General features: G+C 58.3%; 1 protein-coding gene across 6 annotated transcripts; it reads left to right on the top strand.

Annotated features, from left to right (window-relative positions):
- The first annotated feature begins 140 nt into the window (after positions 1-140).
- On the top strand, positions 141-8,926 carry DCAKD (dephospho-CoA kinase domain containing). Of its 6 annotated transcripts, none has more exons than XM_053965003.1 (7): positions 189-225; positions 350-403; positions 1,571-1,661; positions 3,314-3,431; positions 5,331-5,534; positions 7,344-7,431; positions 7,873-8,926. In XM_053965003.1, exons 4-7 carry the CDS (start codon positions 3,320-3,322, stop codon positions 8,159-8,161), a joined length of 693 nt encoding a protein of 230 aa, XP_053820978.1. In that variant the 5' UTR covers positions 189-225; positions 350-403; positions 1,571-1,661; positions 3,314-3,319; the 3' UTR covers positions 8,162-8,926. The 6 variants fall into 6 exon arrangements, with proteins under 6 accessions (XP_053820982.1, XP_053820981.1, XP_053820979.1 ...); XM_053965005.1 differs by having other exon boundaries at positions 1,571-1,665; positions 7,876-8,926; XM_053965002.1 differs by having other exon boundaries at positions 1,571-1,665.
- Positions 8,927-14,047: the final 5,121 nt, after the last annotated feature.

Raw genomic sequence — 14,047 nt, 5'->3', positions numbered from 1 at the left:
ACACCGGGGAGCCGCGTGGATGCCCCGGCGGGCGGAGAGCCGCGGCCCGTCCCCCCGCTCGCCCCTTCCCCGCCGAGGCCGATGTGCTCGTGTCTCCGCCCGTTTCCTGCTTGAGGGATGGGTCGAGTCTAATGAGCGGCGCCGATTGGCTGGGAGAGACGCCCCCGCTTCCCGCCAGCCAATAGGCGCGCGGGACACTGCGGCGCGTGTGAAGCCGGGCGGAGGGTGAGTGGTGAGGGCGGGGGCCATGGTGGCCCCGGCGCCCCGCGGGGTCGGTCACGGTGTTTGTGGCGGCGGCTCTTTCCCCGCCAGTTAACGATGTGTTGGTGATTCTTCCCTTTGGCTGCAGCCTCCTCGAACCAAACACCAGCGCTCTCAGCCCCAGCAGAGAGGAGGAGGCCGGGTGAGGATGGTGCTGGAGGACACGGTGCAGCCTCATCCCCAGTCCCTGTGCTTGCCGGATGGATGGATTGAGGCTGGCAGCTTCTGCTGTGCTCAAAACCCCCAGGAATTGGGACACGGGAATTTTTGGACACTTAATTCTTTGAAAAACGTTTCCTCAGTGCCTTGGGTGCATCTCCCCATTCCTCACTGCAGGGACAGCTCACCGAGTTTTCCAGCCTGACCAGCCTCTGTGGCTCGTGTTCTGGTTTTTTTCCCCATGTCTGGTTTAGTTGGAACAGGCCAAATATATATCCCCCAAAACTGATGTATTTTGGGGATAACTGTTTTTGGCTCCTGCCAGTAACATCTGCAGGAGCAGGCTGCCCTCTCCCCTCGTGTGCAGTTCAAACCAGAGCTTGTTAAATATTGATGTCTGAGATCTGTGCAGGCCCTTGGACAGCACAAGTGTTCAGATCCCCGGCTGGCCCTGGTTTCCAGGATAACCCTTCCAAGGGCTGCTTTCCCCCTGCAGTAATTCCTGTGGTGGAGGCATGCGAAGGAGGGACAGAAATAGCAGGGTTTTGGGAGCAAGTCCCAGCTGAGGCTGGAGGCCAGAATGCTGGGCTTACTGCAGTTAAAGCCCCGTGTTTACAAGGGCAGGAGAGTTTTCAGTGTATTTTTACAAAGTGTATTTATTTCAGTGTATTTTTACAAAGCAGGAGCCTCCACTGCCATGATCCAGCTCCTGGTGCAGTGTTGCCCCTCACAGGCTGCAGCAGTGGGAGTATAAAGTCCTGCTGGGAGGGCAGGATTTTAACCTGCTGGGGTAAACAAACAACCCCTCTGTCACTCCAAGCCCCCTGTAACACCAGGGAGGCTCCCTGTGGGGGCCAGGTCCTGCTGGGATGTACATCAGCCTCCCCAGTCCCTGCTGTTTGCTGTTGGGTCCCCCCTTGTTGCTGCTGGAGCTGTCCCCATCTGTTGTCCTGGTGTCTGGAAAAGGGAAGGAGCACGTGCTGCTGTCTGAGCTGCTGCTTCTGCTCCAGCTCTGCCCCTTCCCTGTGCTGAGCTGCCTCCAGCTGCCACAGGACTTGCCCACCCCCTCCTCCCCCACTAACTGTGGGTTTGGGTCCTGTTTGTAGGACAGAATTGTGGCTGAAGTGTCTTTTTTGTTGTTGTTTTCTAGCCAAAGGGTCGCAGTGCTGTGATTTCAGGCATCCTCAGCCCTCCTGCAGCCCCGTGTGCCCACCTGCCACTCTCAGGGGACACTGTGGGCAGTAGGTACCTGGTTCCTTTATGTGCAGAGTTTTTGGGGGGCTGGTGATGGCTGGAGGGGGGTGGAGACCACAGCCAGGCTAGGCAGAGCGACGGTGACAGAGATTGTTGGGGTTGGGCTACCAGGAGGGGGCAGGATCTGGGCAAGGCAAAGCCAAAGGGTGACTACCAGCAGCCTGTGGCTCCTGGCCAAAGGTGATGGAGCCAATTCCTTCTCAGCTGTAACAGCCACAGGCTGGGCTGTGGGAGGTTCAGCCCCTCACCCGTGGTGCCACCCTGGATGAGGTGACAGCAAAGTCAGAGCTGCTGTCCTTGGGGGTTTGCACGACTCAGCTGCTCCGGGCTGGGCTGCAGGAGGGACACTGCAGTTGCATCCAGCCTGCTGGGGCTGTTGGATTTTTGAGATGCAGATACTCATAGTCCCCTCAGCTCTCCAGAGCTGCCTCTCTGAGGCTGAATCTTTTGGTTTTGAGAGCACACAAGCAGGATTTAGAGGATTGCAGGGTCTGTGCAGGAGCTGTGGGAGCAGTGTTAGCAGCCCCCTCCCGGCCTCGAGGCCAAGGGCAAGCACAGATCTGTGCTCAGGGCTGTGTTTGACAGCTCACAGACAGCAGTTTGCTGCTCAGAGCTGTGAGTTCCCTGTCCTTAGGGCTGCCAGTGGTGTGGGAATGGGATTCACTGAGTGCCTTGTGGGCTCTGGTGGTGCCAGAGGTGGCTGAGCTCCAATACCTGGCTGCAGGGATTGAGCAGGGCTCTCCCTCTTGGGCCTCGTGTGTCCCAGTCCTGGCTCAGACATTGAATTCTGCCCTTTTTCACTGCTCCTGGGTCACCCTCAACAAACCTGCCAGAAATTTCCTGATTTCTCTGAGCAGGTCCAGAGGAGGCCATGGAAATGCATCAAGGGCTGGAGCCTCTCTGCTCTGGATCCAGGCTGAGAGAGCTGGGGGGGTTCACCTGGAGAAGAGAAGGATCCAAGGAGACCTCAGAGCCCCTTCCAGTGCCTAAAGGGGCTCCAAGAGGGACTTTGGACAAGGGCCTGGAGTGACAGGACAAGGGGAAATGGCTTCCCACTGCCAGATGGAATATTGGGAAGGAATTCCTCCCTGTGAGGGTGGGCAGGCCCTGGCACAGGGTGCCCAGAGCAGCTGTGGCTGCCCCATCCCTGGAAGTGTCCAAGGCCAGGTCAGACGGGGCTTGGAGCAGCCTGGGATAGTGGAAGGTGTCCCTGCCCATGGCAAAGGTGGAGTTGGATGGGCTTTAAGGTTTCTTCCAATCCAAACAATTCCATGATTCCAGGGCTCAGGGGGGCTGTAGATGGGACTCTGGTTTGATGAGTAGAGATGCTAAAGGGGAACGAGTTGCTGGAGCTGCAGATAAACCAGCTAGAGGAACTTAGGGCTGGCTCAAGTGGCACATCCAGGCTTAGAGGGGGAGGTCCAGAGAAGCACTGTCTAATCCAACACTGTCCTCCAGCCTGTGCAACACCCAGCTCAGAGGGTGCCAAAATCCTGCTGATGTCTCAGTGACACCCTGAGAAAGTAGGAAAATGAGCTTTGAATGAAGTTGCCTGTTTGGGACTAAATATTTGATGTGCTCAGCATGAAAAGAATGGCCTGTCCTGGCATGTTTTCCAGCTCTTCTCTTTCCCTTGCAGAGCACGATGTTCCTGGTGGGACTCTCGGGTGGGATTGCATCTGGGAAGAGCACGGTGGTGGCCGTGCTGCGGGAGCTGGGCTGTGCCGTGATCGATGCCGATGTTATTGCCAGGCAGGGTGAGTTTTCCAGAGCTGCTCCTGCTCCCTGAGGTTCCCCTGACAACCGGGATCGCTGCCGGGAGGCGCTGACGGCAGAGGGTGCTCTGGGTACATCCGAGAAGGGTTTCCCTCCCGCTCCCCAGTCCGCGGCTGCGCTGCCCTGGGGGGAATTGGAGCCGGGATATATTTTTAATTAAAAAAAAAAAAAAAAATCATGACCTAATAAACACCGTGGGGAATACTCTGAGTTTCCATCCCCTGGCGTGTGATGCTTCCCAGCTTTGAAAGCCAACTCTGGGCAAAAATAAATGTGGTTGCCTGTAAAGTAGGATCCCTTGGCTAGTCCAACATGCCCCCTGAGCCCCAGGACACCCATCCTGTCCCTCAGTTATGTCCGTGGCTAAAAGAGAATGTCCCTCTGTGCTGGATGTTGTTTTTTCTGGTGATACTGACAGATCAGACCACAAAATAAATGTGCTAAAAAAAAAAAAAAAAAAAAAAAAAAAAAAAAAAATTGGGTTGGAGAAAAACCCCAGAATCCCAGATCTGTTGATTCAGTAGGACCAGAGCAGACCTTGCTTTCCCTGATTACCTGTGAGATGTTAATCCCTTACCCCACCAGGATAACCAAGAGAGCAGAGGTTGCCCAGAGCATCTGTGGCTGCCCCATCCCTGGAAGTGTCCAAGGCCAGGCTGGATGGGGCTTGGAGCAACCTGGGATAGTAGAAGGTGTCCCTGCCCATGGCAGGGACTGGGTGAGCTTTCCCCCCAAACCAGCCTGGGTTTCTGAGGGCTGTAGATCCTGCATGCAGCAGGTTTAGGTTCTGCTGCTGAGTAATGGTGCAATGGTGTCATTTGGAAGTGCCTGAGCTTTTCTGTTTGGTGAAGAACTTACTGTGTAGCCACTCAAAGCTGTGATGCTTTAACATTTTATTGCACTGTAATTCCCCTGGAGGTACAGGAAATTTGCTGGAGGTGCTAAAAGCCCTCAGAGACGGTAGGAAAACACTACAGATACTCTGTGAAAAGTTTTCTGCCAATCACTTTATTTTACACCAATTCCTTTTTTATATGTGTTTGTTTACTATATAGATTTCACCCATCCTGAAGCTGCCTCCATGTGATATTCCATGGCAGAAAAAAATTGGTCTTAAAGACTTTTATGAGGTTGGCCTGAGGTTACAACCTGTGGCAATGTTCCTGGATTTGGGAGAGATGATTATCTGTGGTCTGTCCTTCGCTGTGGTTACCCTCAGCTGGAGCTTAATTATGGTTTTATTGCTTCATCCCTTTTGTTGGTGGCTTTAAAAGTTATACACTCCTGTAACATCAGAGCCCCTGCAAGGGCTGATTGGGGATTGAGCTTTTAGAAGGTTTTTCTGTTCATTTTCCTGAAGAATTTAGTGACTGATGTGAAAGACAGTAAAAAAACCCACCTCAGCAGCATCCAGAGCCAAGTTACAGCAGTGAGTATCCACATAGTGCTGAAGTTTTCAGCTGGTCCTGGTTCCTTTAGGATCTCCCTGCTCGATCCCTGGTGGGAATTGGCTCAGGCCAGCTGCTCCCCCAGCCTTGGCGTGTGGCCATCACCGTGTCCTCCTGCCCGCCCTGCTGACTGGTCACCCTGCACGGCAGCACGTGCCAGAAGGGTTGTGGTGCTGAATTAATGTCTGCAGGACTTCGATCTTCCAGGTGTCAGCCCTCAAAGGGACCTTGGGCTGGCAGGGCTGTTCTGGCAGGAGCTGCTGGGCTGTGCAGATGTGGTGCCAGGACAGATGTGCTGGAGGCAGATGTGCAGCCATGGGGAGCATCAGCTCTGTTAGTGAATGAGCAAACACCATCTGAGGGCGACTGCTGATGCAAACACTGACTGTGCTGTAAAACTGGCTCTCACCCCCGGCTGTTTGATGTTCTCAGTGGTGCAGCCCCACTCAAAGGCCCATCAGCAGATCCTGCAGCACTTTGGCACCGAGATCCTCCTGGAGAACGGCGAGATAAATCGCGAGGCTCTCGGAAGCATTATCTTCTCCCAGCCAGAGAAACGGCGGCTGCTGAACTCCATCACCCACCCTGAGATCCTGAAGGAGATGCTGAAGCAGGTCCTGAAGTACTTTGTACTTGGTAAGAGGCCTTGTCCAGCCTGCCAGGACTCCTTCTTGGGCAGGAGCCATCCCTGCTCCCCCTGCCTTTGGTTTGAATGTGGGGAGAGGGACAGGGATGACAGAGATAGGGAAGGGACATTGAGTGACAGCCTTTGTGCTCTGCCTGCAGTGGCCTTTGGTGTCAGTGTTTGGAGGATTCATTCCTGATTCACTCCTGCCTTTCACTGCTGCCCTTCACCGCTTTCCTCTGTGGTTTAAAGTGTATCTGTAGGGCCTGGGAGCAGCTTTGCTGAGATTACCCACCGGATAATGCCACACTCCTGAAACAGCCAAATATCCCTCCCTGCCCCCAGCCTGCTCCGGCTTCACTGCAAGCTGTGGAGCCCTTTGAGTGTCGATAAGGTGAGGAATGGGCTGACAGCTGTGGCTTCCAAAGTCCCGCGTTCCCCCTGATAAATGGAACAAATGCAGCTGTCAGGCTGGGCTGGGGAAATGCCAGATAAGATCGCCAGCTGTTCCGGAGGTCTCCGTGTAGACAGACGGATGCCTTAATAGAGTCGGTCTGGATTCGTGGTGCTTATCAGAGCTGAGCCCTGTGAGAGCTGAACAGGCCGGGGCACCACGGGGCCAAGCTCTGCTGCGGGGTGAGGAGGAGGAAGCACAAAGGAAGCAACTGGCAGGAATGCCAGGAGCCAGACATGGAGTCTTGAACTCGGGGCTGCAGGCTGAGGAGGCGGATGCTGTCCTGGCCCTCGGCGAGAGCGCTGTGTGGCTTCAGCAGGCTGCTTTGTCCTCATTAGTCAGGATTTAATGATTTGGGATAGCTGGATGTTGTCTCTGAGGATCGCTGTGTAAGGAAAGCTCTGATCGATCAAATCAGAGGGCAGCAAGAAGCCTCTCAGGGCAGAATGGTGGATGCTGGTGGAATGGTGTCTCCTTGGATGATGATGTCTTTGTCAAGACTTTACTTGCTGTGGGCAACTCGGTTTTAGGGGGCTTATAAAGAGGGGACATCAACAAAACCTGAGATGTCCCCATGACTGGGAGACACACAGGAGAGTGAAGTCTTGAGTTAGAGCTTTGCCCTCCCCTCACCCTCTCCTCCAGACTCAGCAGGGCGTTTCTCACCTCCCCAAACACTGGCCAAGGGCAGAGGCATGGAGAGAACTGGGGGACAGTGATTGACTGTAAGAAGCTCTGCTCCCTGTGGTGTCAGAGGTTTTAAACTCAGCCAGTTTTGGTGAGAGTTCAGCCCTTGGCCTGTGCCTTGAGGCTCCCCCCCACATTTCAGTGTCACAGCTGCAGGAGGTCTGCAGGGATTTCCTTGCTCCCCTTGGAAAAATGGAGCTGTTTAGCCAAAGGTTTTCATAAAGGAAGGAAAGCTGAGCTGGGAAATGTTGGCTCAGATGGCTGCAGCCTGGTGAAGTCTTGGACAAGGGAAGGAGTGGAGAGCAGATCCTGCTATGGGCACTGCTTCCCGGGAGAGGCCAGCACAGTGTACAGCTGCTGCTCTTGCCAGCCAGGCACTGCTGCTCTCATTTCAGCTCCTCTTTTCAGCTCCTCATTATATTTCTGCAGTTTCACCTTTGGTCTGAAGCAGCCAGGTTAGGGTTGATTTTTTTTTTCCCTCTGGAAACTTGGAATGAAACCATTTCCTGCCTATGAGAGGGAGGAGGCCAGCAGGCTCTGCTCTGCTTGGCTGTGATCGTGGAGCTGTAGAGCTCCTGCTTGCTTTGCTTTTCCTGGCCATGGTGTGTGTGCAGCATGAGGGATTTGGGAATGGGGTTAACACTGTTCCCTTTTTTGGGGAATGTTGCCATTTCCACAGGCTACCGCTATGTGATCCTTGACATCCCTCTGCTCTTCGAGACCCGTGGATTGACCAGGTTTATGAAATACACGGTGCTGGTTTATTGGTAAGTGCTCTGGGAACCATGAGGTCAGGGACAAAGCCACCTCTCTCAGAGGGGACCATCATGTGCCTCCACTCTGGTGAAGGTTCAGCCTCAGCCCTGGTGCAAAGCCCATTGAGAGAAGCAATACCTCCCTTTATAGTTCCTGAGCTTTCCCTGGAACCATCCTAGAGGGGAATTCACTGCCTTTGGGCCCTCCACAACCCATACTCTATCAGGGCAGGATCTGGGGCACTGTTACAGGCTGTGTGAATGCTGAGAACGGCCCAGGCAGTGGTGGCTCTGCTGATCCAAGTGCAAGCTGACTGTGTCAGAAATGACACAGTCATTGTGAGAGGGGGCACCTCTCTCATTCCCACTTTATCCCAGTGATTCCCCCTGGTGCCCGAGGAAGGCAGATCCCTGTTCTCTCCCACCCCCAGCTCAGTGCTGTGCTCTGCCCAGCAGTGACCGCCCAACACAGCTGGCGCGGCTGATGAAGAGGAGCGGCTTGGGCGCAGCCGAGGCCGAAGCTCGGATCAGCTCCCAGCTGCCCCTGGAGGAGAAGCGCAGGTGGGCGTCCCACGTCATCAACAACTCCGGGGACTGGGAGAGCACGCGCCGGCAGGTCCTGCAGCTGCACACCCGCCTCGAGGATTCCCTGGATTTCCTCTGGGCACGGCTGGCGGTGGGCACGGCTGTTGCCGGGCTCGGAGGGCTGGTGTTCCTCCTCATCCGGCATTTCATCTCTTAATTCACCTTTCCCTACCAGTCAGGGAAGGGGCCTGAATTTCCCTGTTTGAAAAGGGCAGTGAAAGGCCACCTCTGTTAATGAGCTTTGCCAGCTGAATGCAGACAGCGGCATGAGGTGTCTCCTTGCACACTTCCCAAGGTGAACGCAGCCAGAGGTTTTTTCAGGCACATTCTCCCTGCTCAGGTTCTCACCCACCAGCCGTGCCTGTGGGATGACACCCTTGTCCCCAGTGGGTCTCTATTGTGGGACTTCAGTGAGCTGAGGCACTTTAATCTGGGACGATGTCACTTTAATCGGGTACAATCTCACTTTCATGTCTTCCAGGACAATCTTCTCAATACGGCTGGGTGACTTGTCAAGCCCTGTTATTGCCTCCAGTGTCTCTTGGGTGATTCCTCATAGCTCCTAATCCAAATTTATATTTGGGATTTTCCCTCTTTCATGTTGATTTAATGGAAACTTGTTAAATCAGCAAGGGGGAGGATAGCACCTTGTTTACATGGATTGGGCGTTCAGCTAGCTGCTCCTCCCCCCTGCCCTCTGCTTCTGTGTCCATCACTTGTGGGTCACCCTTGGCTTTGGATCCAAGGCTCTGATCCACCCTGGAGCAGGCTGAGATCTGGGCTCTGCCTCATTCAAACTCATTTCCTGCTGTTTGAGCTTCCTTTGGCAGCAGTTTCCCGGTGGGAGAGCTGAGCCTGGGCGAGGCGGGTGCTGGCTCTTCACTTTTGTTTTAATAAAACACTGAACAGCAGCTGCTCCGCATCCCGCGCTGCTCCCAGGCTGTTCCTATGCCGGGGCACGGCTGCGCTCTGTAAAGTTCAGCGCACGCAGGAAGAGCTGCCGGACGCTCCTGCTTTTCCCAGTAAACATCCCTGAGCTGCTCCAGGAGCTGCTTGGAGCATCAGCCCTGCCACGGCCTTCCTTGGGGGGGCCATGGCTCAGTGTTGGCTCTGGGCACCCCACGCGATGGGTCTGGCTTGCAGGGATGTGATCCTGGACCTGCCGTGGTTCTCTGTGGCCAGCATGTTCCCTCTGGGGTACCCCTGTCCCCACTGTTTGTCCCCACACTTTGAGAAAGGTGGGTGCTGCCAGCCCCTGGCCACTTCCCTGCACATGGTGATCCCTGGGATCCTCCAGGGTGTTCCCACCCTCCTGCCTGGCCTTGGGCCTGTGAGGCAATGTCCTGCCATCCCCTGTGCCATCCTTTAGGCACAGATGCCTTCCCAGGGTGTCCCCAGCCAGCACGTGCCCCTTTTTTTGGGCCAGGCACTCTTTCACCTCCATCCTCGCCTGAGCCCCAGTGTGCACCCGCAGGTCCCGTGTCTCGCCCACCTGGAGAGACCTGGTGGTGCCTGTGCAGCCCCAGGGAGCCTCCCTGGGCTGGAGTGCCCACCTGCCTACCACGACTCTTACAGCTGTACTCGAGTCCTGAGCCCTCTGTGCTCTTAAATGCTCCGTAATTGTGCAGTGCCACTGGAGTCCGTCGCAGCCAGCCATAAATCAGGGCCGGAGCGGGATTTCTCGGCCGAGATAAGAGCCAGTCCCGCCTCCCTCCCGCCCGCCTCCGCGATAAATGGGGCCCGGGGTGGAAGGTTGGAGCGAGACGGGTCGTAATCGCATTTAGCGCTTCGCTCCCGCCCGGCTGACGTTGGCCTGCCGCTAACGAGTTTAGCGGGGCCAAGGGAGCGAGCAGATCTGGGGGCATGGTGAGGCACAGGGCTGCCCACGGCACTGGCACGGCCGGGGGAGCCTGCTGTGGGCTGAGCCCCCTGCGTGGGCTGCGGGCCCAGGCGTTGGCACCCACGGGGGAAGGGCTCTGGAGCTTGGATACGGAGTTGTGTCCATGGGAGCTGCATGGTGCCCATCCGTGGAGCGGCCCCAGGATTGCCTCAGCACCACCAGTCCCACTCCTGCCCATCGCACACCCCAGCCAAACCCCCTCGGGGACAAGCCCATGGCCACCTGTGGCCATGGCAGTGGCCGTGTGGCCAAGCCTCAGCCATCCTGTCGGTGGCAGATGGCTCAGCTCCCTCGCCCGGGTGGTATCGGCGATCAGTGGCCATGGAGGGGGCCTGGAGGACTCCCTGGCTGAGCCCCTGCGCTCGTGGCACAGGTTCTGCCCCCTGAGCGGGCTCCACATGGGCTCCCAAGGCCCGTGGGTGCTGATGGAGGATCGCGGGTGCTGCACCCCGGCCCCAGCCCAGGCACAGTCCCTGCGTGCTGGGGCCGCCCCAGCTCGCCGCACTCCCCGCCATCGATCGCGGAGCAGCCGCCACCGCCACCGCGGGCCCGCGCCCACCGGGGCCGCTCGAGCAGAGCCGGCCCCGCGCCGCGAAGCCAAATATTTGACTGTGCAAATTGGCGGCCGGATCGATTCTGCTGCGGCTGGCGGGGGGCTCGTGACAGTCGGACCCTCCTCCTGCTGCACCCCTGCTCCTGCACCCCCTTCCGAGCCGGAGCAGCCCTACCTGGAACACTTCCTTCCACAGTGCACCCCCTTCCTAGGGCACCCCTTCTCCTCTGCACCCCTTCCTCGGAACATCCCCTTCCCCACTCCTGAAACCTCCCCTTCTTGGAGCTCCACCTCCTTCACAGAGCACCCCCTCCCTGGGGTAACCCCTTCCTCAGAGCACCCCTTCCCTGCTGTACCCCATTCCTGGAGCCCCCCTTTCTTGGCGCACCCACCATGGCACCCTCGCTGGGGCAGAGGGTGGGGTCAGATGTCCCCTCACGAAGCTGCAGGTACAGTGTGATGTCCCCCCATGGGGCATGTCCCCAGGTGTGAACTGGGTGGGCGCCTCCATACCTACAAGGGAGAGCAAGCCAAGGGGCCTGAGTGGTGTCACTACATGGCACTGGTGTCACCAGTGTCACTGCATGGCATCTGTTGTCACAGGTGTCACTGTCACTGCACGGCCCCCGGGGTGTGGCACAGTGTCAGTGTCACTGCACACCTCCCTGGGGTGTCGCGTAGGGTCACCATGGCTGCACAGCCCCACTCGTGTCACACGGAGCTGCTGCGCAGCCCTGCGGTGTTGCACAGCTTCACTGTTGCTCCCTGGAGTGTCACATGGTGTCACTGTCACCGCGCAGTGCACAGAGTGTCACTGTCACTGTGGGGCCGCCGGGTGCCACGCAGTGTCACTGCAGCTCCCGTGGATTGTCACACAGAGTCACCGTCAGTGCCTGGTGCTGAGGCTGTCACACAATGCTATGTCACTGCATGGCCCACGGGGTGTCACCCACTGTCACCATCACTGCCGGCCCACAGTGTATCACCCAGTGTCACTGCCACTGCATGGCCCACGGGGTGTCACCCACTGTCACCGTCACTGCACAGCCTGGGGTGCGACACTCCTCGGTGCCACCCCCTGCATACCCCATCACTGGCACCCACTTGTCACTGCGCACCTCCTCCCTGTCACATCCCGCCCCCAGCGGTCGTGGGGCTCCCCCGCGACAGCACAGCTGGTCCCAGCAGCCCAAATCCCGGCTACTCCCATCCCATGTCCCCCCGAGCCTGTCCCCTCCGCCAGCCATGCGACCGGCGCCTCCCAGCACTCACCGCCGGCGCTAATTAACTGCCGGTGTTGGCAGCCCTTAATTGCTGCGCGGTGGGAGGGTGACGGGCCCCGCCGTGTCCGTAATGAGAGGCAGCGTGACGGGGACAGGGACGGGGGATGTGCCACCCACACCTTGCCCTCCTCCTGCCGGCGGCCGGGCTCCCCCCGCTGGGCAAGGGACAGTGCGTGGTGTTGGGCTGGGACGTGCTGGGATGTTGCTGGTCCCGGGGCCAGGGCTGACCTGGCCAGCTAGCCAGCCCCTGGGTCAGCTGGCTGGCCAGCAGCCAACGGCTCAGCTAGCCAGACAAGCAGACAGGCATCTGGTCAGGCAACCTGACTGGTGGTCTACTGGCTGGCCAGCCAATCAGCCATCTAGCCAAAGACCCAGCCAGGCAACCAGCCAACTGGCCAGCCAGGCAACGAACCCACAAGCCAGCCAGCCCACCCCCCCCCCAGCCATCCACCCATCCAGCCGACCGGCTGGGTGTCCCACGAGCCCGCTCACTGCCAGTAAGCCAGCTGGCCACCAACCACCCAGCTCACCAACCAGCCATCCACTCCTCCTTCAAGGCCCGCAGACAGTTGGCCCTCCCTGCCCACGGCTGAATGTCCCCCTTCCATGGCCCCTTCCAGAGTCCATCCTGAGGACACAGTTGGAATTTGGGGACAGCATCCAAACTCATCAGGGCCTCCAAACGGCCGCTCTCTCCCCAGGGCCGACATTGGGCTCATTGGTTGTGTCCAGCTCTGTCTTAATTCCAGCTGAGCCACACCTGGGCTGAGCGTGCTTGGGCTGAGCCACGGCGGCAGGGCCAGGTGGCAGGTCCCCGTCCCTGTCCCCCTGGCCAAGCATGGTCCTATGGGCAGTGTCTGCCACAATGCCAGGAGGGGAAACTGAGGCACGGCACAGTGCCGGCCCCACGAGCCCCCTGCCCTGGCCCAGCCACCCTTGCCCTTCCCTAAATCCTCCTCCATGAGTTCCACAGCAAGCGGGAGGTGGCGGGCACAGCCACCCCCGGCCAAACCTGCGCCCCTGGAGCATTGATTGTCCTCGTCCCCGCTGCCGGCGTCCCCAGCATGGCCCACCCGCCCCCGCACCGCGTTGCCAAAGCAAACAGCCGAGGGCTCGGCCGGCATCGATTCTGCGGGAGCTGCTGTTTGCTTAACCTTTGCAGAGGAGCGGCGGGCGTCGAGCGGAGCCGCAGCCACCGCCACAGCCACCGCCGCAACAGCCGCAGCCACCGCTGCCACTGCTGTCACCACAACCACTGCAGCCACAACAGCTGCAGCCACCACTGCCACCGCAGCCACCGCTGCCATCACAGCCCTGCAGGCACCACAGCCGCTACTGCCACCACCATCACTGCAGGCACCACTGCAACCACTGCAGCTGTGACAGCCACTGTTGTCACTGCTGCAGCCACCACTGCAACAGCCACAACCACTGCTGCCACCACTGCCACCACAGCCACTGTGGCCACCACCACTAGCACTGGAGTCACTGCTGTCACTGCAATCATCGCTGCCATCACAACCACCACAACCACGGCAGCCACTGCTGCTGCCACCTCCCACCTTTGTCCCTTTCCCACCTCCCGCACTCCCAAATGTGGCCGTTTGGAGCTTTGCCGATCCATTCCCTGTGCCCAGGTGGATGGAGCTGGTTTGAGGGGCTGCACTGCACCCCTCTCCATGAAGGGAGCACCTCAGGGGCTCCAGCCAGTGTCACCTGGGGTGTTGTACCCACCATACAGTGCTGCTGTCCCACAGCAGTGTTGAGGCTGTCCTGGCTCTGTAGGTTGGCTGTAGGGCCACAGCTGTAGGGGACACGGTAGCCAAGGGTGGTGGCCTTGCCATGAGCACAGAGTAGCTCAGAGTGATGCAGTGGCCTGGGGTGGTGGCTATGCCAAGGGGACACAATGTCCTGTGGCAACAAGGTGGCCTGGGGCTGTGTCCCCACCACGAGGACAGTCCTGCAGTAGCCAGGACCAGGGATGTCCCCTGACCCTCCAGGTGAGGCGAGTGCCCTGATGCAACCAGCGTGGGCCTGTCCTCCCTCTGTGTCCCTGCCATGGCCGCCCTGTCCCCACGCAGAGCCCCCTGCCCACCCGGGCCACCCCATCCCTGCGCTGACGGTGACTCACACAGCCCGTGACCTCGCGAGGCGTATTTTTAGGCACTTGTTAAAACAGAAAGATAATGAGGAAGAGGGGGGTGTGGAGGGGGGGGGCACAAAAATGATGGAGAAAAGAACCAGGGAAACAGCTGGTGACATAATGGTAACAAACTCTAAGGGGGGATACGGTGCTGGCAGCACCCC

Source organism: Vidua chalybeata, chromosome 26 (genome assembly GCF_026979565.1).
Source record: "Vidua chalybeata isolate OUT-0048 chromosome 26, bVidCha1 merged haplotype, whole genome shotgun sequence".
NCBI classification, from domain to species: domain Eukaryota; kingdom Metazoa; phylum Chordata; class Aves; order Passeriformes; family Viduidae; genus Vidua; species Vidua chalybeata.
The sequence above is the reverse complement of the archived record's forward strand: the minus strand, read 5'-3'. Positions and strand labels throughout refer to the sequence as shown.